Source organism: Lutra lutra, chromosome X (assembly GCF_902655055.1).
Source record: "Lutra lutra chromosome X, mLutLut1.2, whole genome shotgun sequence".
NCBI lineage: Eukaryota > Metazoa > Chordata > Mammalia > Carnivora > Mustelidae > Lutra > Lutra lutra.
In genome coordinates this window covers 54,305,288-54,326,259 of record NC_062296.1, presented here as the reverse complement: position 1 = coordinate 54,326,259, position 20,972 = coordinate 54,305,288, and the positions used below count along the sequence as shown (strand labels likewise).

The 20,972-nt window shown below is 41.6% G+C and overlaps 1 protein-coding gene across 1 annotated transcript in view; it reads right to left on the bottom strand.

Annotated features, from left to right (window-relative positions):
• Nucleotides 1-20,071: 20,071 nt before the first annotated feature.
• KDM5C (lysine demethylase 5C) overlaps nt 20,072-20,972 on the bottom strand; it is a 32,102-nt gene continuing 31,201 nt past the window's right edge. The window contains exon 27 of the mRNA XM_047715349.1: nt 20,072-20,951. Within this exon, the coding sequence (XP_047571305.1) occupies nt 20,814-20,951 (138 nt within the window). The 3' untranslated portion in view covers nt 20,072-20,813. The remainder of the gene's footprint in view (nt 20,952-20,972) is intronic.

Sequence of the window (20,972 nt, the reverse complement as noted above, 5' to 3'; positions counted from 1 at the left end):
GTGGACTATCAGTTCTCTCTTTAATCCTGGAATAGAGTCATTAGTGTTTTTAAATGTAATCAGATTAGAGATCCAGTTCCAGAAATCCCAGAACCAATTCAGAAAACTTATCCTTAAAATTCTGTTCCTCTAGAACCACTTTCAGTACCCAAATCTGTATTGGTCAGGGTTCTCCAGGGAAAGACAATCGATAGGATGCAAATATAGAGATAATGAGATTTATTATAAGGAATTGGTTTATACGATTATAGAGGTGGACAAGCCCGAAGACCTGCAGGATGACTTGGAAAGTGGGAGACCCAGGAGAATTGACGGTGTAGTTCTAGTCCAAAGGCCATCACAACCAGGAAGAGTCATTGTTTCATTTGAGTCTGAAGCCAGGAAAACGCTGCTATCTCAGTTCAAAGAGAGTCAGGCAGAAAGAATTCTACTTTATTCTGGGGAAAGTCAGCTTTTTTCTTCTATTCAGGCCTTCAATTGACTGGCTGAGGCCCACACACGTTCGGATCAATCTGCTTTCCCCGATCTACTGGTTTAAATGTTAATTTCAGCCAAATGACCCCAAGAATAATATTTGACCAAATATCTGGGCAACCCATGGTCCGGCAAAGTTGACACATAGAATTAACCATCACAGTATCATAATGGACAACTTTTGGAGTAAAGCTGCAATGGCATCATATTTTCAAGACCAACTCCAGGTCCATGAATGATAAGTGATGGGGATCAGCACACGTTCGGATTTGGGTGCCTAACAAGCCCTTATTTCTCAGCTTAAATGTCTGATTTTCATGGAGAATTATTGAGAGAAGCAACAATGCCAAGCAAATGATTCCAAGTTAAAATATCCAAGCAAATATTTCATGAATTATCTTTTTTTAAGATTTTATTTATTTATTTGACAGAGACAGAGACAGCAAGAGAAGGAACACAAGCAGGGGGAGTGGGAGAGGGAGAAGCAGGCTTCAAGCTTCTGATCAGGCAGTCCAACACTGGACTCAATCCACCTGAGCCAAAAGCAGACTCTTAATGACTGAGCCACCCAGGCGCCCCATGATTATCTTTTATTTTGGAACAGTCACAAAGTTAAAGAGAAGTTGCAAGAACAGTATAGAGAACTTCTTTTACTGAAACACTTGAAAGCAAGTTGAGACCCATCTCTTCTGAATATTTTAGTGGGTTTTTCTACAAATAAGGACATTCTCTTACATAATCATGATACAACCATCAATGTTAATATACCACTACAAGATAATCTTCATATTTCATTCAAATTTCACCAATTTTCCTGATAATGTCCTATAATTTATAGCCAATGGACCCAATCAAGGATCATGCATTGCATTTTTATGAATATTTTGAAACAAAGAAATTTGTGTAGTGAGACACAGTGATAAAAAGATATAAAGGCTTTGCATCTAGAGTTTGTTATGAAAATACCGAGATTCTAGTAATACATTGTTTTATTTATTGTTTTATACAGACAAACCCTTATCTGTTGTAAGAGTATGCCTTTTGATCTGATTTCCATGGGAAATTTTGTACTGTTGGTATGATGACTCTAATTAAAATATAAGGCACTAACGTCCCACCTGTTTTCATCTTTAAGACAAAAGATCAGAACATCCCTCTTTGCTGTTTCATGTGTGTAAGCTGATCCAAAGGAAGAATATTTTCCAAAGTTTGTAAGCAAAAAACCAAATTGAGGGGCACCTGGGTGGCTCAGTTGGTTAAGCGGCTGCCTTCGGCTCAGGTCATGATCCCAGCGTCCTGGGATCGAGTCCCACATTGGGTTCCTTGCTCGGCAGGGAGCCTGCTTCTCCCTCTGCCTCTGGCTGCCACTCTGTCTACCTGTGCTTACTCTCTCGCTCTCTCTCTCTGACAAATAAATAAAAAGAAGAAAAAAAAAACACCAAATTGAGTTTTTTGCCACAAACCATTCTCACCTGGTAGATTTGTTGAAAAAAGATTAGCTGACTTCTTTGGGTCCTTGAATATACTTTATAGAAATTTGGACAGAGAGAGATCACAAGTAGGCAGAGAGGCAGGCAGAGAGAGAGAGGAGGAAGCAGGCTCCCCACCAAGGAAAGAGCCCGATGTGGGGCTCGATCCCAGGACCCTGGGATCATGACCTGAGCCGAAGGCAGAGGCTTTAACCCTCTGATCCACCCAGGCGCCCCTACTTTATAGAAATTTGGAAGGAACATGTGAAAATAGATTAATGTGCACTGACAAAGATTAGAGGGTTCAAAGCAAAAATTCAACTTTGGAAAAGTGAGCTTTAAAAAAAATCATACCTTGGGGCACCTGGGTGGCTCAGTGGGTTAAGCCTCTGCCTTCGGCTCAGGTCATGATCTCAGGGTCCTGGGATCGAGCCCCACATCAGGCTCTCTGCTCAGCGGGGAGCCTGCTTCCCTTCCTCTCTCTCTCTGCCTGCCTCTCTGCCTACTTGTGATCTGTCTGTCAAATAAATAAAATCTTTAAAAAAAATAAAAAAATAAAAAATAAAAAAATCATTCCTTGGTAGTATAGCTATTATAATTCAAATCAAAAAGAAAAAAATTAAAAGAAGTAGGGTAACATTTGTGGATAACGTGAAGAAAGGAACCATTATTTAAAAACTATTAAAAGGTTCAACTGGATTGAAATGATTTCAAGAATGAAATAGATGGGTGCCTGGGTGGCTCTGTGGGTTAAGCCTCTGCCTTCGGCTCAGGTCATGATCCCGGGGTCCTGGGATCGAGTTCCGCATTGGGCTCTCTGCTCAGCAGGGAGCCTGCATCCCTCTCTCTTTCTCTCTCTCTCTCTCTGTCTGCCTCTCTGCCTGCTTGTGATCTCTCTCTGTCAATTAAATAAATAAATAAAATCTTTTAAAAAAATAAAAACAGGCATCAATATCTTTAAAAAAAAAGAATGAAATAGAAATTCTGGCTAATAGAGAAAGTCTGCTTTTCCATTTCCAAGTACCTGCACCTACTTGAGAAAAAAAAAAAGCTTTTCTCATTAATAGCAACAATCAAGATTTAAAGGTCATTAGCAAAAAGTCCTGATCAGGAATTGTATCCATATTAGAGCATAAAACCTTATGTAAAATGCATATTCACAGAAGAGGCTAGATTATATCATTAAGAATCTGAAAATACGGGGTGCCTGGGTGGCTCTGTGGGTTAAGCCTCTGCCTTCGGCTCAGGTCATGATCCCGGGGTCCTGGGATCCAGCCCTGAGTCTGGCTCTCTGCTCAGTGGGGAGCCTGCTTCCCTCTCTCTCTCTGCCTGCCTCTCTGCCTACTCGTGACCTCTTTCTCTCTGTCAAATAAATAAATAAAATATTTTTTAAAAAAAGAATGAAAATACTTAGATATTTGTATAAATTAAAGATTTACTATCTTCTCTAATACTGTGTATTTTCTTTTTTGTCATAATGATATATATGTTTATTTATTTAAAGATTTATTTGTTCCTCTTTTTTAAAACTTACTTTATTTTAATTCAGTTAGTTAATATATAGTGTATGATCGGTTTCAGAGGTAGAGTTCAGGGCCACCTGGGTGGCTTAGTCGGTTAAACATCTGCCTTCGGGTCAGGTCATGATCTCAGGCTCCTGGAATCAAGTCCCTCACTGGGCTCCCTGCTCAGCTGGGAGCTTGCTTCCCCCTCTGCCTGCTCCTCCCTCTGCCTGCCGCTCCCCCACTTATGTTCTATCTCTTTGACAAAAAAATAAATATATTTTTTTAAAAAGAGGTAGAGTTCAGTTATTCATGGTTGCATATAACACCCAGTGCTCATTCCAACAAGTGTCCTTCTTAATGCCCGTCCCCCAGTTACCCCATCCCCCTACCAGTTACCCCATCCCCCCACCTCCCCTCCAGCAACCCTTAGTTTGTTTCCTATAGTTGAGTCTCTTACTTTTTGTCTCCCTCTCTAATTTTTTTTTAATTTTTTTTCATTTTTCAGCATAACAGTATTCATTATTTTTGCACCACACCCAGTGCTCCATGCAATCCGTGCCCTCTCCAATACCCACCACCTGGATCCCCCAACCTCCCACCCCCCCGCCCCTTCAAAACCGTCAGATTGTTTTTCAGAGTCCATAGTCTCTCATGGTTCACCTCCCCTTCCAATTTCCCTCAACTACCTTCTCATCTCCATCTCCCCTTGTCCTCCATGCTATTTGTTATGCTCCACAAATAAGTGAAACCATATAATAATTGACTTTCTCTGCTTGACTTATTTCACTCAGTATAATCTCTTCCAGTCCCGTCCATGTTGCTACAAAAGTTGGGTATTCATCCTTTCTGATGGAGGCATAATACTCCATAGTGTATATGGACCACATCTTCCTTATCCATTCTTCCGTTGAAGGGCATCTTGGTTCTTTCCACAGTTTGGCGACCGTGGCCATTGCTGCTATAAACATTGGGGTACAGATGGCCCTTCTTTTCACTCCATCTGTATCTTTGGGGTAAATACCCAGTAGTGCAATTGCAGGGTCATAGGGAAGCTCTATTTTTAATTTCTTGAGGAATCTCCACACTGTTTTCCAGAGTGGCTGCACCAACTTGCATTCCCACCAACAGTGTAAGAGGGTTCCCCTTTCTCCACATCCTCTCCAACACACATTGTTTCCTGTCTTGCTAATTTTGGCCATTCTAAGTGGTGTAAGGTGGTATCTCAATGTGGTTTTAATTTGAATCTCCCTGATGGCTAGTGATGATGAACATTTTTTCATGTGTCTGATAGCCATTTGTATGTCTTCATTGGAGAAGTGTCTGTTCATATCTTCTGCCCATTTTTTGATATGATTATCTGTTTTGTGTGTGTTGAGTTTGAGGAGTTCTTTATAGATCCTGGATATCAACCTTTTGTCTGTACTGTCATTTGCAAATATCTTCTCCCATTCTGTGGGTTGCCTCTTTGTTTTGTTGGCTGTTTCCTTTGCTGTGCAGAAGCTTTTGATTTTGATGAAGTCCCAAAAGTTCATTTTCGCTTTTGTTTCCTTTGCCTTTGGAGACATATCTTGAAAGAAGTTGCTGTGGCTGATATCGAAGAGGTTACTGCCTATGTTCTCCTCTAGGATTCTGATGGATTCCTGTCTCATGTTGAGATCTTTTATCCATTTTGAGTTTATCCTTGTGTATGGTGTAAGAGAATGGTCGAGTTTCATTCTTCTGCATATAGCTGTCCAGTTTTCCCAGCACCATTTATTGAAGAGACTGTCTTTTTTCCACTGTATATTTTTTCCTGTTTTGTCGAAGATTATTTGACCATAGAGTTGAGGGTCCATATCTGGGCTGTCTACTCTGTTCCACTGGTCTAATGTGTCTGTTTTTATGCCAGTACCATGCTGTCTTGGTGATCACGGCTTTGTAGTAAAGCTTGAAATCAGGTAATGTGATACCCCCAGTTTTATTTTTGCTTTTCAACATTTATTTCATTTTTGCCTTTTCTCCCCTATGATCCTGTTTTGTTTCTTAAATTCTACATGTGAGCAAAACCATATGATATTTGTCTTTCTCTGACTGACTTATTTTGCTCAGCATAATACCCTCCAGTTTCATTCACATCGATGTTGTAAATGGTAAGATTGTATTCTTTTTGCTGACTGAGTAATATTCAATTTTATATACATATATATAAAAGTTCTTCTTTATTCATTTATCTGTCGCTGAACATCCAGGCTCTTTTCATAGTTTGGCTATGGTGGACACTGCTGCTATGAGCACTGGAGTGCAGGTGCCCCTTTGAATCACTACATTTTATCTTTGGGGTAAATACCTAGTAGTATAATTGCTAGGTCATAGGCTAGCTCTATTTTTAACTTCTTGAGGAATCTCCATACTGTTTTCCAGAGTTGCGGCACCAGCTTGCCTTCTCACCAACAATGTAAAAGGGTTCCTCTTTCTCCACATCTCACCAACATCTGTCATTTCCTGACTGGTTAATTTTAGCCATTCTGACTGGTATGAGGTGGTATCTCACTGTGGTTTTGATTTGTATTTCCCTGATGCGGAGTGATGTTGAGCATTTTTTCATGTGTCTGTTGGCCATTTAGATGTCTTCTTTGGAGAAATATCTGTTCATGTTTTCTACCCATTTTTTTGTTTTTTTTTGGGGGGGTGTTGAGTTTGATAGGTCCTTTATAGATTTTGGATACTAGCCCTATATATGATAAGACATTTGCAAATATCTTCTCCCATTCTGTAGGTTGCCTTTTGGTTTTGTTGACTGTTTCCTTTGCTGCGCAAAAGCTTTTTATCTTGATGAAGTCCCAATAACTCAGTGTTGCTTTTCCTTCCCTTTCCTTTGGAGACATGTCTAGCAAGAAGTTGTTGTGGCCGTGGTCAAAGAGGTTGCTGCCTGTGTTCTCCTCTAGGATTTTGATGGATTACTGTCTCACATTTAGGTCTTTCATCCATTTTGAGTTTATCTTTGTGTATGGTGTAAGAAAATGGTCCAGTTTCATACTTCTGTATGTGGCTGTCCAATTTTCCCAAGACAGTTTGTTGAAGAGACTATCTTCTTTCCATTGGACATTCTTTACTGCTTTGTTGAAGATTAGTTGACTATAAAGTTGAGGGTCCATTTCCAGGTTCTCTATTCTATTCCATTGATCTGTGTATCTATTTTTGTGCTAGGACCATATAGTCTTGAGACAGAAGAAAGAGAAATTAAGGAATCAATCCCATTTACAATTGCACCAAAACCAATAAGATACCTAGGAATAAACCTAACCAAAGAGGGACGCTTTGAAACTCTGAAAACTACAGAACACTTACGAAAGAAATTGAGGAAGACACACACAAAAAATGGAAAAAATTCCATGCTTATGGATTCAAAGAACAAATACCGTTAAAATGTCTGTACTACCCAAAGCAATCTACACGTTGAAGGCAATCCCTATCAAAATACTAATAACTTTTTTACAGAAATGGAACAAATAATCCTAAAATTTATATGGAACAAGAAAAGACCCTGAAAGACCAGAGGAATGTTGAAAAAGAAAACCAAAGCTGGTGGCATCACAATCCCTGACTTCAAGCTCTATTACAAAGCTGTAGTGATTTATTTGTTTATTTGAGAGAAAGAGAGCATGTGGCAGGGAGGGGTAGAAGGAGAGGAGAGAGAAACTTTAGCAGACTCAGAGCTGAACGACCCTGAGATCATGAACTGAGCCAATACCAAGAATCAGATGCTTAACCAACTGTGCCACCCAGGTGCCCCTTGTCACAACTATATAAAATAAATACAAAGGAGTACATGTTTTCATCAAGCCCACTTCCCATCTCTTTCTCAGTACCCCCTATCTCCTCTGAAGTAGAGCCATAGCCACAGCCAGGGTGATGTCTTGCTCCAGCTATGAGAGCCCAAGGACCAGGACTGAGGAAGAACATCAGATAATAATAATGACAGCTAGGGGCACCTGGGTGGCTCAGTGGGTTAAGCCTCTGCCTTTGGCTCAGGTCATGGGGTTCTGGGATCGAGCCCCGCATCGGGCTCTCTGCTCAGCGGGGAGCCTGCTTCCTCCTTTCTCTCTGCCTGCCTCTCTGCCTACTTGTGATCTCTGTCAAATAAAATAAAATCTTTAAAAAATAATAATAATGACAGCTAACATTTACTGGGGACTTGATTTATGCCAGACACTAAATACATAGGCTCATTTCCTTCTCACAATAACCTTCTGTGATAGGTACTATTATTCTACTATTCTTCTTCAATATAAATGTGGGAACTGAGACCATACGAGATTAAGCCATTTGCCAAGAAAATCACATAGCCAGTAATCAATGGAGGCAAGAGTTGCAGTCAGGCAGTTCAGCAGCTCCTGGGGGGAGGGCGGAGGTGGTGTGTGTGGCTCCCCCTCTGAGTACCCCTTTATATGCCTGCTCTTCTGGGCCCCTTTATGCCCCCTTTGAGCCTCAGCTTTTCATCTGCACTGCTTGGTGGTGAGTGGAGCCTATATTGGGACTGTCCCAGGCCAAGCTACAGGTTGAACAGATGACCACATAAGCCACACAGCAGGACGGGCTGAGCTGGGCACTCTGAGGTCTATAGTTAGGGGAAGCAAGGAGTAATGAGGCACCAGCCCCTAGTCCAACTGACCCTAATCCCTGGTCTAGAGGAAAGGTCTGGCCTTTTACCTATTCCCCTGTCTGGACCTGATCAAAGGACAGCAAAATGGATAACATTACCAGGGCGGGGCAGGGGGAAGCACAGGCAGGAAGGTGCTAGAAGGGAGGTCCTTGGAAGAGAATGAGCCCTGAATACCAGGTAAAAGACAGGAAAGGGTTCAGTCCCAGCAGCACCTCAGGGCACTAGCTGAGGAGTTGACAGCACCACAGAGGACACTGGCCCTGAAGTCATCTCTGGAGCTTGAGCCCCTCTAGCCAGCTTCAGCTCCCAGTCTCTCTGCACCTGGACCTTCCTCTCAATGCAGACTCTTGGCCCCACCTCTAAGCCCCATCTAGCTCTGTTTCCCACATGTTGCCACTACCGTGACCTCAGACCACCCCTTAACTCTCCCAAGTCCCTACATAATTCCTGCGAGATCTGGATCTAATCCTACACCCTCTAGGAAACCTTCTAGTGTCTAAATTAAATTTCGTCTCTTGATAAACTGAATAAATGATTCCCCCTTTTCCCATTCACCATTCTCAGGGAGTCAAGCTAATATTTCAATGTAAAACCTTTTTTAAAAAAATTTTATTTATTTATTTGTCAGACAGAGATCACAAGTAGGCAGAGAGACAGGCAGAGAGAGAGGAAGGGAAGCAGGCTCCCGGCCAAGCAGAAAGCCCGATGCGGGGCTTGATCCCAGGACCCTGGGATCATGACCTGAGCCGAAGGCAGAGGCTTTAACCCACTGAGCCACCCAGGTGCCCCTCAATGTAAAACCTTTTGTTTGTGTGTGTCCTGGCAAAGTATACTGTTCTGTTCGCATGTATTTGTAATGTATTGTGAAAATTAATAAAGGGAAGCCTCACTAAAGTGGAATTGGAAAGCCAGAAGGGGGAGCCATTCTATTCAACATCATTCATAAGAAGAACTGTCAATTACGGACCCCAACAGAAGAATTGTTAACAGAAAAGAAACATCAGTTATAGGCCCCAATGGAAAAGATGTACATTGCATGTCTTGCAAGAAACTGACTACCCCTACAACTCAACCAATGAGAAACCGTCAGCACCTTGAACTCTTGCTTTTCTCCAGTGGCCTTTCATTGAAAATGGCCCCTTCCACTGGAATTAAAAAAACAAGAACAAACATACAAACAAAAACAATGCCTTCCGACTTCTTCCTTCTTCTCCATAAAATAACTCCTCTATTTATTGGACTTGCCTATGGTTTTCCGTAGCTTGCATGTCCCAAACGGCAATTCTGTTATTCCTGAATAAACCCATCTTGCTGGTAAAATAACTGACTGTTTTCAGTAAACAGTCTCTAAGGGTCTTATGTCATATATTTTATTCTGTTTCCTACTTGTTTACATAGTGATATGTGTCTTTTAATTTTTTAGCTTTTTCTTTTGTAATAATTTCTGACATAAAAAGTTACAAAACTGGGGGCGCCTGGGTGGCTCAGTCAGTTAAGAGTCTAACTCGATTGCAGCTCAGGTCATGCATGATCTCCGGGTTGTAAGATTGAGCCCCGTGTTGGGCTCCATACTGGACATGGAGACTGCTTAAGTTTCTTTCTCTCTCCCTTGTCCTCTGACCCCACTTTTTCTCTAAAAAAGAATTTATTAAACTAGTGCAAAGAATTCTCATATATCTTTTACCCAGCTTCCACAAATGTTACCATTTTACAGGATCACGGTAGAATTATTGAAACCAGGAAATTAACATTGATACAATACAATCAAATTAATCTCTTCAAATTTCACTTTTGGAGTTTACCAGTTTTCCCTCAATTGTCTTTTTTTTCTATTCTAGGATTCCTCCCTTACAATTAGTTATCATGTCTCCTTAGTCTCCTCCTGTCTGTGACAGTTCCTCAGTCTTTTCTTGTCTTTCATGACCTTAACACTTTTTTAAAAAAGATTTTTATTTATTTATTTGACGGACAGAGATCACAAGTAGGCAGAGAGGCAGGCAGAGAAAGAGAGAGGAGGAAGCAGGCTCCCTGTGGAGCAGAGAGCCCGATGCGGGGCTCGATCCCAGGACCCCAGGATCATGACCTGAGCTGCAGGCAGAGGCTTTAACCCACTGAGCCACCCAGGTGCCCCGACCTTAACACTTTTGAAGAGTATTGGTCAGTTGTTTTGTAGCTATCCCTCAATTGGGTTTTTCTGATGTTCTCTCATGATTAGATACAGGTTATGATTTTTTTTTTTCTTGAGAACACTTTTGGTAGGAATGCAAACTGGTGCAGCCACTCTGGAAAACAGTATGGAGGTTCCTCAAAAGTTAAAAGTAGAACTATCCTATAAGCCAGCAACTGCACTACTAGGTATTCACCCAAAGGATGCAAAAATACTAATTTGAAGGGGTACATGCACCCCGATGTTTATAGCAGCATTGTCGACAATAGCCAAACTTTGGAGAGAGCCCAAGTGTCCATCGACTGATGAATAGACAAAAAAAGATGTGGTGTGTGGTGTGGTGTGTGTGTGTGTGTGTATTACTCTGTCATCAAAAAAAATGAAATCTTGCCTTTTGCAACAACATGGAGTTAGAGAGTATTATGCTAAGCAAAATAAGTCAAAGAAAGACACACACCATATGATTTCACTCATTTGTGGAATTCATGAAACAAAACAAATGAACATGGGGAGGGGGGAGAAAAGAAAACCAAGAAACAGACTGTTTAAATATAGAGAACAGACTGATGGTTCCGGGGGAGGGGGGACGGGCCAAGTGGGTCATAGGGATTGAAGAATACACTTGTGATGAGCACTGGGTGTTGTATGTAGTGTTGAATCACTAAATTCTACACCTGAAACTAATATTACACTGTATCTTAACTAACTGGAATTTAAATAAGAACTTGGGGGAAAAAATGAGTACCACAAAAGGGATTCACCCTTAGTCCATCAGAACAGGAGGTATATGACATCCGTATGTCTTATTTTTGGTGATGTTAAACTTTAACACTTGGTTAAGGTGGTGTTCACCACTGTGAAGTAGTAATTAGTAACTAACACGTGGGAAGACACTCAAATTATTTATGTAAATATCCTGTTTTTCATCAAGCTTTCACCCACTAATTTTAGCATCCACTGATGATTTGTGCCTGACACAATTGTTACTGTGGCGTTTACCAGATAGGGAGTTTCTATTTCAATCATTCCTTCTACGTTTATTAAGACTTTATGAGACTTCTACTGTGGTGAAGATGCTGCCTTCTCCCCTCTTTATTTATTCATTCATTCATTTATTTGGTCATTTGTTTGTTTCTTCCATTTTTAGAGAGGAAAAGGGGGGAGGGGCAGAGGGAAAGAATCGTAAGCACGCTCTGCCCCCAGCATGGACAGCGCCTGACGTGGAGCTCAATCTCACAACCCTGAGATTATGGCAAGAGTCAGATGCTCAACCAACTGAGCCACCCAGGCGCCCCTATGTGTTTATTTTTATACAGACTCATGAAGTTTTATTTTATGGATTATAATTCATTCATCCATTATTTATTTTGTTGATCAAATTGTCCCAGATTTGGACATTAGGAGATCTTTTAAGTTGGCTTCTTTGTGCTTCTGATGTTTCTTTCATTTTTTTAAACGCTTCTTTGTTCTCTAGTCCCAGCCCTGGAATCAACCATTTCTCCCAAGGGGCAATAATATGTTTAGATAGATAGATAGATAGATGATATAGATATTTTATGTATTAGAAATATGTTTATATATGTATCACCTTTATTGGGATATAATTACCTCTAAAGTGTACATGATACATATAAAACCTTTACTGAAGTGTAATGCATACATCATTCAGTTCACCCACTTAAAGTATATGATTCAGTGTCTTTTAGCATATTCACAGAGTTGTTTGACCATCCTCACAACGTAAGTATAAAATATTTTCATCACCTCAAGAAGAAAACCTGTACCCATTAGTAGTCATTCCCTATTTCCCTCCAGCCTCCACCCACTGCCTCCCAAGGCAACCACTAATCTCTTTTATGTTTCTATAGATTTTCCTATTTTGGACATTTCATAAAGATGCAATCACGCAATATGTATCTTTTGTGCCTGGCTTCTTTCATTTAGCAAAATGTCTTCCAGGTTCAACCCTTTATAGAGCATGGGTCAGTACTTCACACATTTTTATTGCCAAATAATATTCTATTGTATGGATAGACCCCATTTTATTTGTATATTCATCAGTTATGGACATTTGGGTTTTTTCCATTTTTTTGCCTCTGATGAAAAATGTCGACAATATATTGGAAGATTTATTTGAGAGGCTGTGTGTAGATTTTCTATCAACCTCAACTACCTCATATGCCCGATTTTTCCTGTCTACTTGCCAGGGATGGACACCCAGATTGCTTCTAATTCTTTGCCATCCCAAGTTTTGTTGGGATCTGCGTTAATTATAGAATTGTTGAATCATTATATTGTATGCCAAAAGCTAATATAACACTATATGTTAATTATATTTCAATTTTAAAAAAGAAAACAACCAGCCATTTGACTTTGTTCTTCTTTTTCAAGATTGTTTTGGCTATTCAGGACCCCTTGAATTCCATATGAATTTTATTAAAATTTTATTTAAAATTTAAAATTTTTATTAAATTTTTATTAAAATTATTAAAATTTTGGGGCACCAGGGTGGCTCAGTGGGTTAAAGCCTCTGCCTTCAGCTCAGGTCATGATCCCAGGGTCCTGGGATGGAGCCCCACATCGGGCTCCCTGCTTGGCGGGGAGCCTGCTTCCCCCTCTCTCTTTCTGCCTGCCACTCTGCCTACTTGTGATCTTTGTCTGTCAAATAAATAAATAAAATCTTTTTTAAATTATTAAAATTTTATTTAAAATTTTATTTTATTTTTTATTAATTTATTAAAATAATAAAATTTATTAAAATTGTATTAAAATTCCATATGAATTTTAAGATTGGCATTTCCATGTTTCTGCAAAAAGGCTGTTGGACTTTTGATAGCAATTGTGTTGAATCTGCACATTACTTTGGGTAGTACTGACATCTTAACAATATACAGCCTTCCAATCCATGAACATAGAATGTCTCGCTTAAGTTCTTTCAAAAATGTTTTCCAGTATACAAGTCTTTGTATACAAGTCTTATACAAGTCTTCCATATACAAGTCTTTGGCCTCCTTGGTTACATTTATTTTTAGGTATTTCTTTTAGATGCTATTGTAAATGGAATTGCTTTCTTAATTTCATTTTTGTATTGTTCATTGCTAATGTATAAAAGCACAACTGATTTTTATGTGTTGATCTTGTGCAGTGCAACTTTGCTGGATTTATTAGCCTTTTATGCATCAGTTGAGATGATCATGTAGGCTTTCCCTTTGTTCTATTATTGTAATGTATAACCTTAATCAGTTTTCTGATGTTGAATCAGTCTTGCATTCCTGGGATAAATCCCACTGATCATAGTGTATAATCTTTTTAATACACTGTTGGGTTGGTTTTGCTAGTATTTTGTAGAGGATTTTAGTGTCTATATTCATAAGAGAAATTGGCCTATAATTTTCTTTTCTCGTGATGTCTTTTTTTTTAAGATTTTATTTATTTGACAGACAGAGATCACAAGTAGGCAGAGAAGCAGGCGGTGGGGTGGGGGGGCAGGGAGGCAGACTCCCCGCTGAGCAGAGAGCCCGATGTGAGTCTTGATCCCAGGACCCTGAGATCATGACCTGAGCCGAAGGCAGAGGCTTTAACCCACTGAGCCAACCCACTATACCAAACCAAGCTATAGTCTCAACAGCTTGGTTTTGCTTTTATTTCCCTTACCCTAAAGACGTATCTAGAAAAACGGTGCTCCTACTGATGTTACAGAAATTACTCCCTGTGCTGTCTTCCAGGATTTTATGGTTTCCTTTCTCACATTTAGGTCTTTAATCCATTTTGAGTTTATTATTGTGTATGGTTTAAGAAAGTGATTTCATTTTTTTATACATAACCGTCTAATTTTCCCAACACCATTTGTTGAAGACAATTTTCCCCACTGGATAGCCATTCCTCCTTTGTCACAGATGAATTATCCATATAATCATGGGTTTATTTGTGGGTTTCCTCTCCTATTCCATTGATCTATGTGTCTATTTTTATGCTAGTATCATACTGTTTTAGTAACTACTGCTTTGTAATATAACTTGAATTCTGAAATTGTGATGCCTCCAGTTTGGTTTTTCTTTTTCAAGATTGTTTTGCCTATTTGAGGTCTTTTGTGGTTCCATACAAATTTTAAGATTGTTTTAGTTCTGTGAAAAATGCTGTAGGTATTTTGATAGGGATCACATTAAATCTGCAAGATTGCTTTAGGTAGTGTAGACATTTTAACAACATTTGTTTTTCCAACCCATGAGCACAGAATGTCTTTCCATTTCTTTGCATTGTCCTGAATTTCTTTCATCACTGTTTTATACTTTTCAGAGCACAGGTCTTTCACCTCTTTGGTTAAGTTTATTCCTAGGTATTTTATTGTTTTGGTGCAATTATACATGGGATTTTCTTAATTTCAATTTTTGCTGCTTCATTATTAGTGCATGTAAATGCAACAGATTTCTGGACATCAATTTTGCATTCCACGATTTTAGTGAATTCATTTATCAGTTCTAGTAGTTACTTGGTGGAGTCTTTTAGGGTTTTCTCTATATAGTATCATGTCTTCTGCAAATAGTGAAAGTTTTACTTATTCCTTAGCAGTTTGGCTGCCTTTTGTTTTTTTTTTTTTTTAAGATTTTATTTATTTATTTGACAGAGAGATCACAAGTAGATGGAGAGGCAGGCAGAGAGAGAGAGAGAGAGAGGGAAGCAGGCTCCCTGCTGAGCAGAGAGCCCGATGCGGAACTCAATCCCAGGACCCTGAGATCATGACCTGAGCCGAAGGCAGCGGCTTAACCCACTGAGCCACCCAGGCGCCCTGCCTTTTGTTTTTTTATGTTGTTTAATGGCTGTGGCTAGGACTTCCAGTACTATGTTGAATAAAGGTGGTGAGAGTGGACATCCTTGTCTTGTTCCTGATCTTAGGGGGAAAACGCTTAGGTTTTCATCATTGAGCATGACGTTGGCTATGGATTTTTCATATAAAGCCTTTATTATGTTGAGATATGTTCCCTCTAGACCACCTTTACAGAGCCACCTTCATGAGTGGCTGCTGTACTTTGTCAAATGCTTTTTCTGCATCTATTGAAATGATCATATGGTTCTTATCCTTTCTTTTATTAATATGGTTGTATCATGTTGATTGATTTGTGAATATTGAAACACATTTGCCTTCTGGGAATAAATCCCATTTGATCTTGGTGAATGTTTTTTTAATGTATATTTGGATTGGGTTTACTAATATTTTGTTGAGGATTTTTGCAACTATACTCACGAGAGATATTGGCTTGTGGTTCTCTTCTTTTGTAGTGTCCTTATCCGGTTTTGGTAACAGGGTGATACTGGCCTCAGAGAATGAATTTGGAAGCTTTCTTTCCTCTTCTATTTTTGGGAACAATTTGAGAAGAATAGGTATTAATTCTTCTTTTGTAGAATTTGCCTGTGAAGCCCTCTGGCCCTGGACTTTTACTTTTGGGGAGCTTTTTTGATTGGTAGAGTCAAACTTTTCAATATAGATGCACTTATCAGCAATCTTGGATGTACCGTGTTAGTCGAAGCAGGAGGAGCATTTGTGAGATTTGTTCTATTGATCGACTGAAACCTGTACTCAATAGCAGTCTGTGTTAAATGAGGTTAAGATGCCAGATATACAATGTAGAGGGAGGAATCACTAAATGCCAGGTGTAATCCATTTAACTCACCTTCTGGCCACGTGGATAGTCCTTTCACAAGGGTGTTGAGAAATACATTATGAGGTGTGGCAGAGACTAGCTAGGTGGTCGTTAAGCCTGTTTCCTCTTCCTTTTCAGGACAAATTCAGACTACATTTTCCAATGTCCCTTGCAGTTGTGTATGACCTAATCAAGGAACTTCCATTTGCCTGGCTAGATTTCAGACTTGCTATAGACCAGCGACTCCTTTGTGTCTCCCACTTTCCCCTTTTTTGAACTGGAATGTCTGTAGTGGTTATCCTGTGCCTGTTCCATCTTTGCATGGTGGGTGTGTTGGGGACAGATGACTTGTAAGTTTGACAGATCTACAGGTGGAGAAAAATAGTACTTAAGGAGCCATACTTCAGGAATACACCCAAGGGGCCACGTTCACACCTGGTCCTGATTTAGATGAGATTGTGGACTTTGAGATAATGCCTAAATGGAGTGGGAATGGGTAAATGTATTCTGCAAGTGGAAGGGATGTAAATTACTAATTAACTAGTCAGTTGCCAAGATGGCGCCAATGATCTTCACCTCCTGGTATTGATGCCCTTTTGTCATCCCCTTCCCTTGAGTGTGACCTGAACCTAGTGACTTACTCCTACTGAGGAGAATGTTGCAAAAGTGGTGGGATGTCACTTCAGAGATTGGGTCAAGAAGACTGACTTCCATCTTGCACTCATGCAATTCTCTCTCTCTCTCTCGGTCTCATCTCACTTGACTGGTCTGGTGAAGCAAGTGGCCATGTTATGAGCTGCCCTGTGGAGAGGCCCACATGACAAGGAACTCAGGACAACCAACAGCCAGTGAGGAACCGAGGCCCTAGGCCAACAACCCTCAAGGAATTGAATTCTGCCCACACTCATGTGAGTGAGCTTGGAAGCAGATCCTTTCCCAGTTATGTGTTGAGATGACTGTAGCCTTACCTAACACCTTGACTGCAGCCTGTGAGACCCCAAAGTTGAAACCCAGCTAAGTCGTGCCCAGATTCCTGACCTACAGGAATTATGAGATAAATATGTTTTTAAGCCCCTAAGTTTTTGGAGTAATTAGTTACTCAACAATAATGAATACAGGCATGAATAGGTTATGCACAAGTTCTGCAATATAGACTTCTACCTACCAAGGCCAATCTGGTTGTAGCATTGCTGAGTTCCCACCTGCCAGTGGCAGAGATCAATAATGAGCCCCTGCCATGAAATATTCTCTGGGTGCAGGCTGATTACTTCGGTCCCCTTCCATCATGCCTCACAGAGCTGTAGGTTCAGACTTGGTGCAAATCCCAGCTCTGCCAAGCTGATATGCCTAGACCAGGCCTATTTTTTGAGAGGTCTGCTTCCCACGTGTCCAACAGGAACTTTGTGAAATGTCTCCCATAGAACTGCTCCCTTCCCTTTCCTAAGAGTGCCCCAGGGGCAGAGGACCTATCTGCCTTGATATCCCTCTTCTCCCATCACCACAATTTCAGGACTTCTGAGAAGCATGATCAGTGTCTGCTTCTTCAGGCCCCCGGTGACCATGGACCTGGGCCCCAGACCTCACTTTCATAGGTTAACACCTTTACCAATGAGATTTATGTAGTGCAAAGGGAATAGAGTTCATATGCAGTGGGGCTCCAAATGCTGCTCCTGTCCTCCCTCCTTCTGAGCCCTGACTGTGCAGGACCCTGACTAGAAGTAGGGACAGAGGATTTGGGTCTGGGCCTTGCCTTCCCTCCAGGAGCTCCCAGAATGGTGGGAGAAACAGACCCATTAATCCTAGAGTGTTTCAAACACCATGTAAGGCACAGTGGAAACACTAGCAGGAGGGAAGCTGTCAGTTGGGCTTCAGAGAACGAGTTGGGGGTGAGTCCTCAGTGGAAGTGCTCTCTTCTCATCCTTGCCACCTGCAGACTCAGGAGCCATCCTGAGCGATGTGGTAACCTCTGGGAGGATGCTGCCGCAGCAGCAAGGATGTGTCTCTATAGAAAATGACTTCTAGGTGAAGATAGCTTTTTTTTTTTTTTTAAATTATGCTGTGTTAGTTACCATACAGTGCTTCATTAGTTTTTGATGTGCTGTTACATGATTCATTGTTTGTGTGTAACACCCAGTGCTCCACGCAATCCGTGCCCTCCTTAATACCCATCACCGGGCTCACTCCTCCCCTCAGGCCTCTCCCCTCTAAAACTCTGTTTCTCGGAGTCCACAGTCTCTCACGGTACGTCTCCCCCACCAATTTCCCCCCTTCATTTTTCCCTTCCTTCTACTAATGTCCTCCATGCTATTCCTTATGTTCTTCAAATTAGTGAAACCATATAATTGACTTTTCTCTGCTTGACTTATTTCACTCAGTATAATTTCCTCCTGTCCCGTCCATGTTGATGCAAAAGGGGTATTCATCCTTTCTGATGGCTGAGTGATTTTCCATTGTATATATGGACCACATCTTTATCCATTCATCTGTTGAAGTGCAATCCTGCTCCTTCCAATTTGGCTCTTGTGGACATGATTGCAATTAACATTGGAGTGCATGTGCCCCCTTTTCACATCTGTATCTTTTGGGGTATATACCCAGTAGTGCAATTGCTGGGTCATAGGGTAGCCCAATTTTACCTTTTTAGGGAACCTCCACACTCTTTTCCAAAGTGGCTGTACCACCTTGCATTCCCACCAACAGGGTGGGTAAGAGGGTTCCCCTTTCTCCACAATCTCTCCTGTTGTTTCTTGCTTTGTCAATTTTTGCCATTCCAACTGGTGTAAGGTGGTATCCCAATGTGGTTTTGATGTGAATTTCCCTAACAGCTAATGATGTTGGACATTTTCTCATGTGTCTTTTAGCTATTTGTATGTCTTCTTTGGAGAAGTGTCTGTTGATGTCTTCTGCCCACTTTTTGACTTATTTTTTTGGGTGTGGAGTTTGAGTTCTTTATAGATATCGGGTATCAGCCCTTTATCTCTTCTTTAGGGTTCCTCTTTCTCCCCATCCCCCACTCATCTGCTCTCCCCGCCCCCCACCACCCCACCCCACTCACTGCCAGTCACTCCTTTTCTAGGTGAGTGCCTGGGAAGGGGGACGTTTGTGCCACCAGAGCAAACTCTCTGGAAGAGGCCATGTTTGACCAGTGTTACAGGATCAGAGCTAGGGCCTCTCTCGCAGAACTCACAGGATGCACATCCACTGTGAGGAATGGGGCAGGACTGTGCCGAGATGGAAAAAAGGTTGTCTGCAAACTGCTGAGGGCTGGGCCATAGCCTGGAGGACCCCAGCCTAGGCCCAGAAGTTTGCTGGCCTGGGAGCTGCTGGAGGTCACAGGTGCCCCTTTTCCTCTCCTGTTGGTCTGCTTCCAAGGGGCAGACTGCCTTGAGTGGGAATGGTAGTGAAGTGCTGAGCCTAAGCCCCCTCCCGTCTGTCATAGCTCGCAAGCCCGTCTCTTCTGAGATGTTTCTTCCAACCCTCCTTTCATGATCAATTCTGAATAGGTGTGCAGACAAAAGGCCGGCCTTTTCCCCTAGACGGGAGGGCTGGGGTTGAACTGGGTCCAGGACCCGGGTGTCCACTGGCTTCTGCTTCCCCTTAACTTGTACAGCCCAGGCCTCCTGACCAGAAGACTGGAGGCAGGGCTAAGCCAGTCCCTCCCACCAATCAAAACTACCAGAAGAGGGTGGGCTTTCTCACTCATCACTAGGTTCTTATCAACTGGAAATCTTGGAAGGGGTTGAAATGGAACCAAATGAACCCACTGAGAGAGCACCCATGATGAGAAAGGGTGGACTAGTGACAGTCCCTGATCTCGTCCAACACCCTCATTTTCATGACTCTGGGGGTGCTGGGTGGCTCAGCTGGTTGAGCATCCAACTCTTGGTTTCGGATCAGGTCATGCTCAGGGTCGTTAGATCAAGCCCCAGGTTGAGCTCTGCACTCAGTGAGGAGTCTGCTTGAGACTCTCTCTCCCTCTGCCCCTCTCTCCCGCTCACACACACACTCATTCTCTCTAAATAAATGAAATCTGAAAAGCAAAACAAAATTCTGGGGCCCAGAAAGGGGGGGGGAACTCTGTCCAACATAAAGGAACCATTCATATTTACATTTAAAAGCAAACTCAGCTTGAAACCATCACACTAAGTGAAAGAACACAGTCACAAAGGATCACAAATTGTATGATTCCATTTATATAAAATGTCCAAAATAGGCAAATCCATATAGATTAGTAGTAGCCTAGGGTTGAAGGGCCAGGGGGGGTGGGGGCCAGGGGTATGGGGGGACAGGGGTAATGCCTAAGGAGTGTGGTTTCATTTTGGAATGATGAAAAAACATTCTAAAATCTTTTGCAGTGACAGTTGCACAACTAGAATATACTAAAAGCCACTGAATTGTATACTTTAAGTGGGTAAACTGTACGATGTATAAATTATATCACAATAAAGCTGTAAAAGTGAACTTGGGCTGCAAATGACCACACATCTGAGCTTTAGTCTCCATTCACAGGGGCAGAAGAAACCCTTTAGGGTAAAGAAAAGTCAGGGAAGCATCCCTGAACATGGCATATGGGTTGGACAGGAAAGCATTCCAGAAAGAATGAGATTATAAATATAACCTTGATCTTAAGGGCAATAAAGCATCATGGATGGTTCTAAGCAGCAACAGTGACATGATCAGATCTGTACTTTAGAAACATCGCTCTAAATCACTGGATTTTACATTTAAAACAGGTAAACTTTACGATGTATAAATTATATCTCAATAAAGCCAAAACCAAAAATGCCTCTGGGGGGCTTGAGGAAGATGGACTGGAGGGCGTAAGGTTGGAGGGGACTGTGGCAGTTTAGGCGAGAGGTGTCAGGCCCACCTGCTGGGAGATGGGGAAACTGGTCTGGGGATGGGGTAGGGGGAGACTCAGGATGTCTTGCCCACAGGTAAGGAGAACCCGGTAGAACTTGTTTTCAGAACCCAGAGCTCCCAGACTTCAGCCCTAGTGCTCCCGCCAGCACTGCAGCTGCTCCGCTGACAGGTGATGGAGGCACTGTTCTCCCCCTTCAAAGAGAAATGCACTTC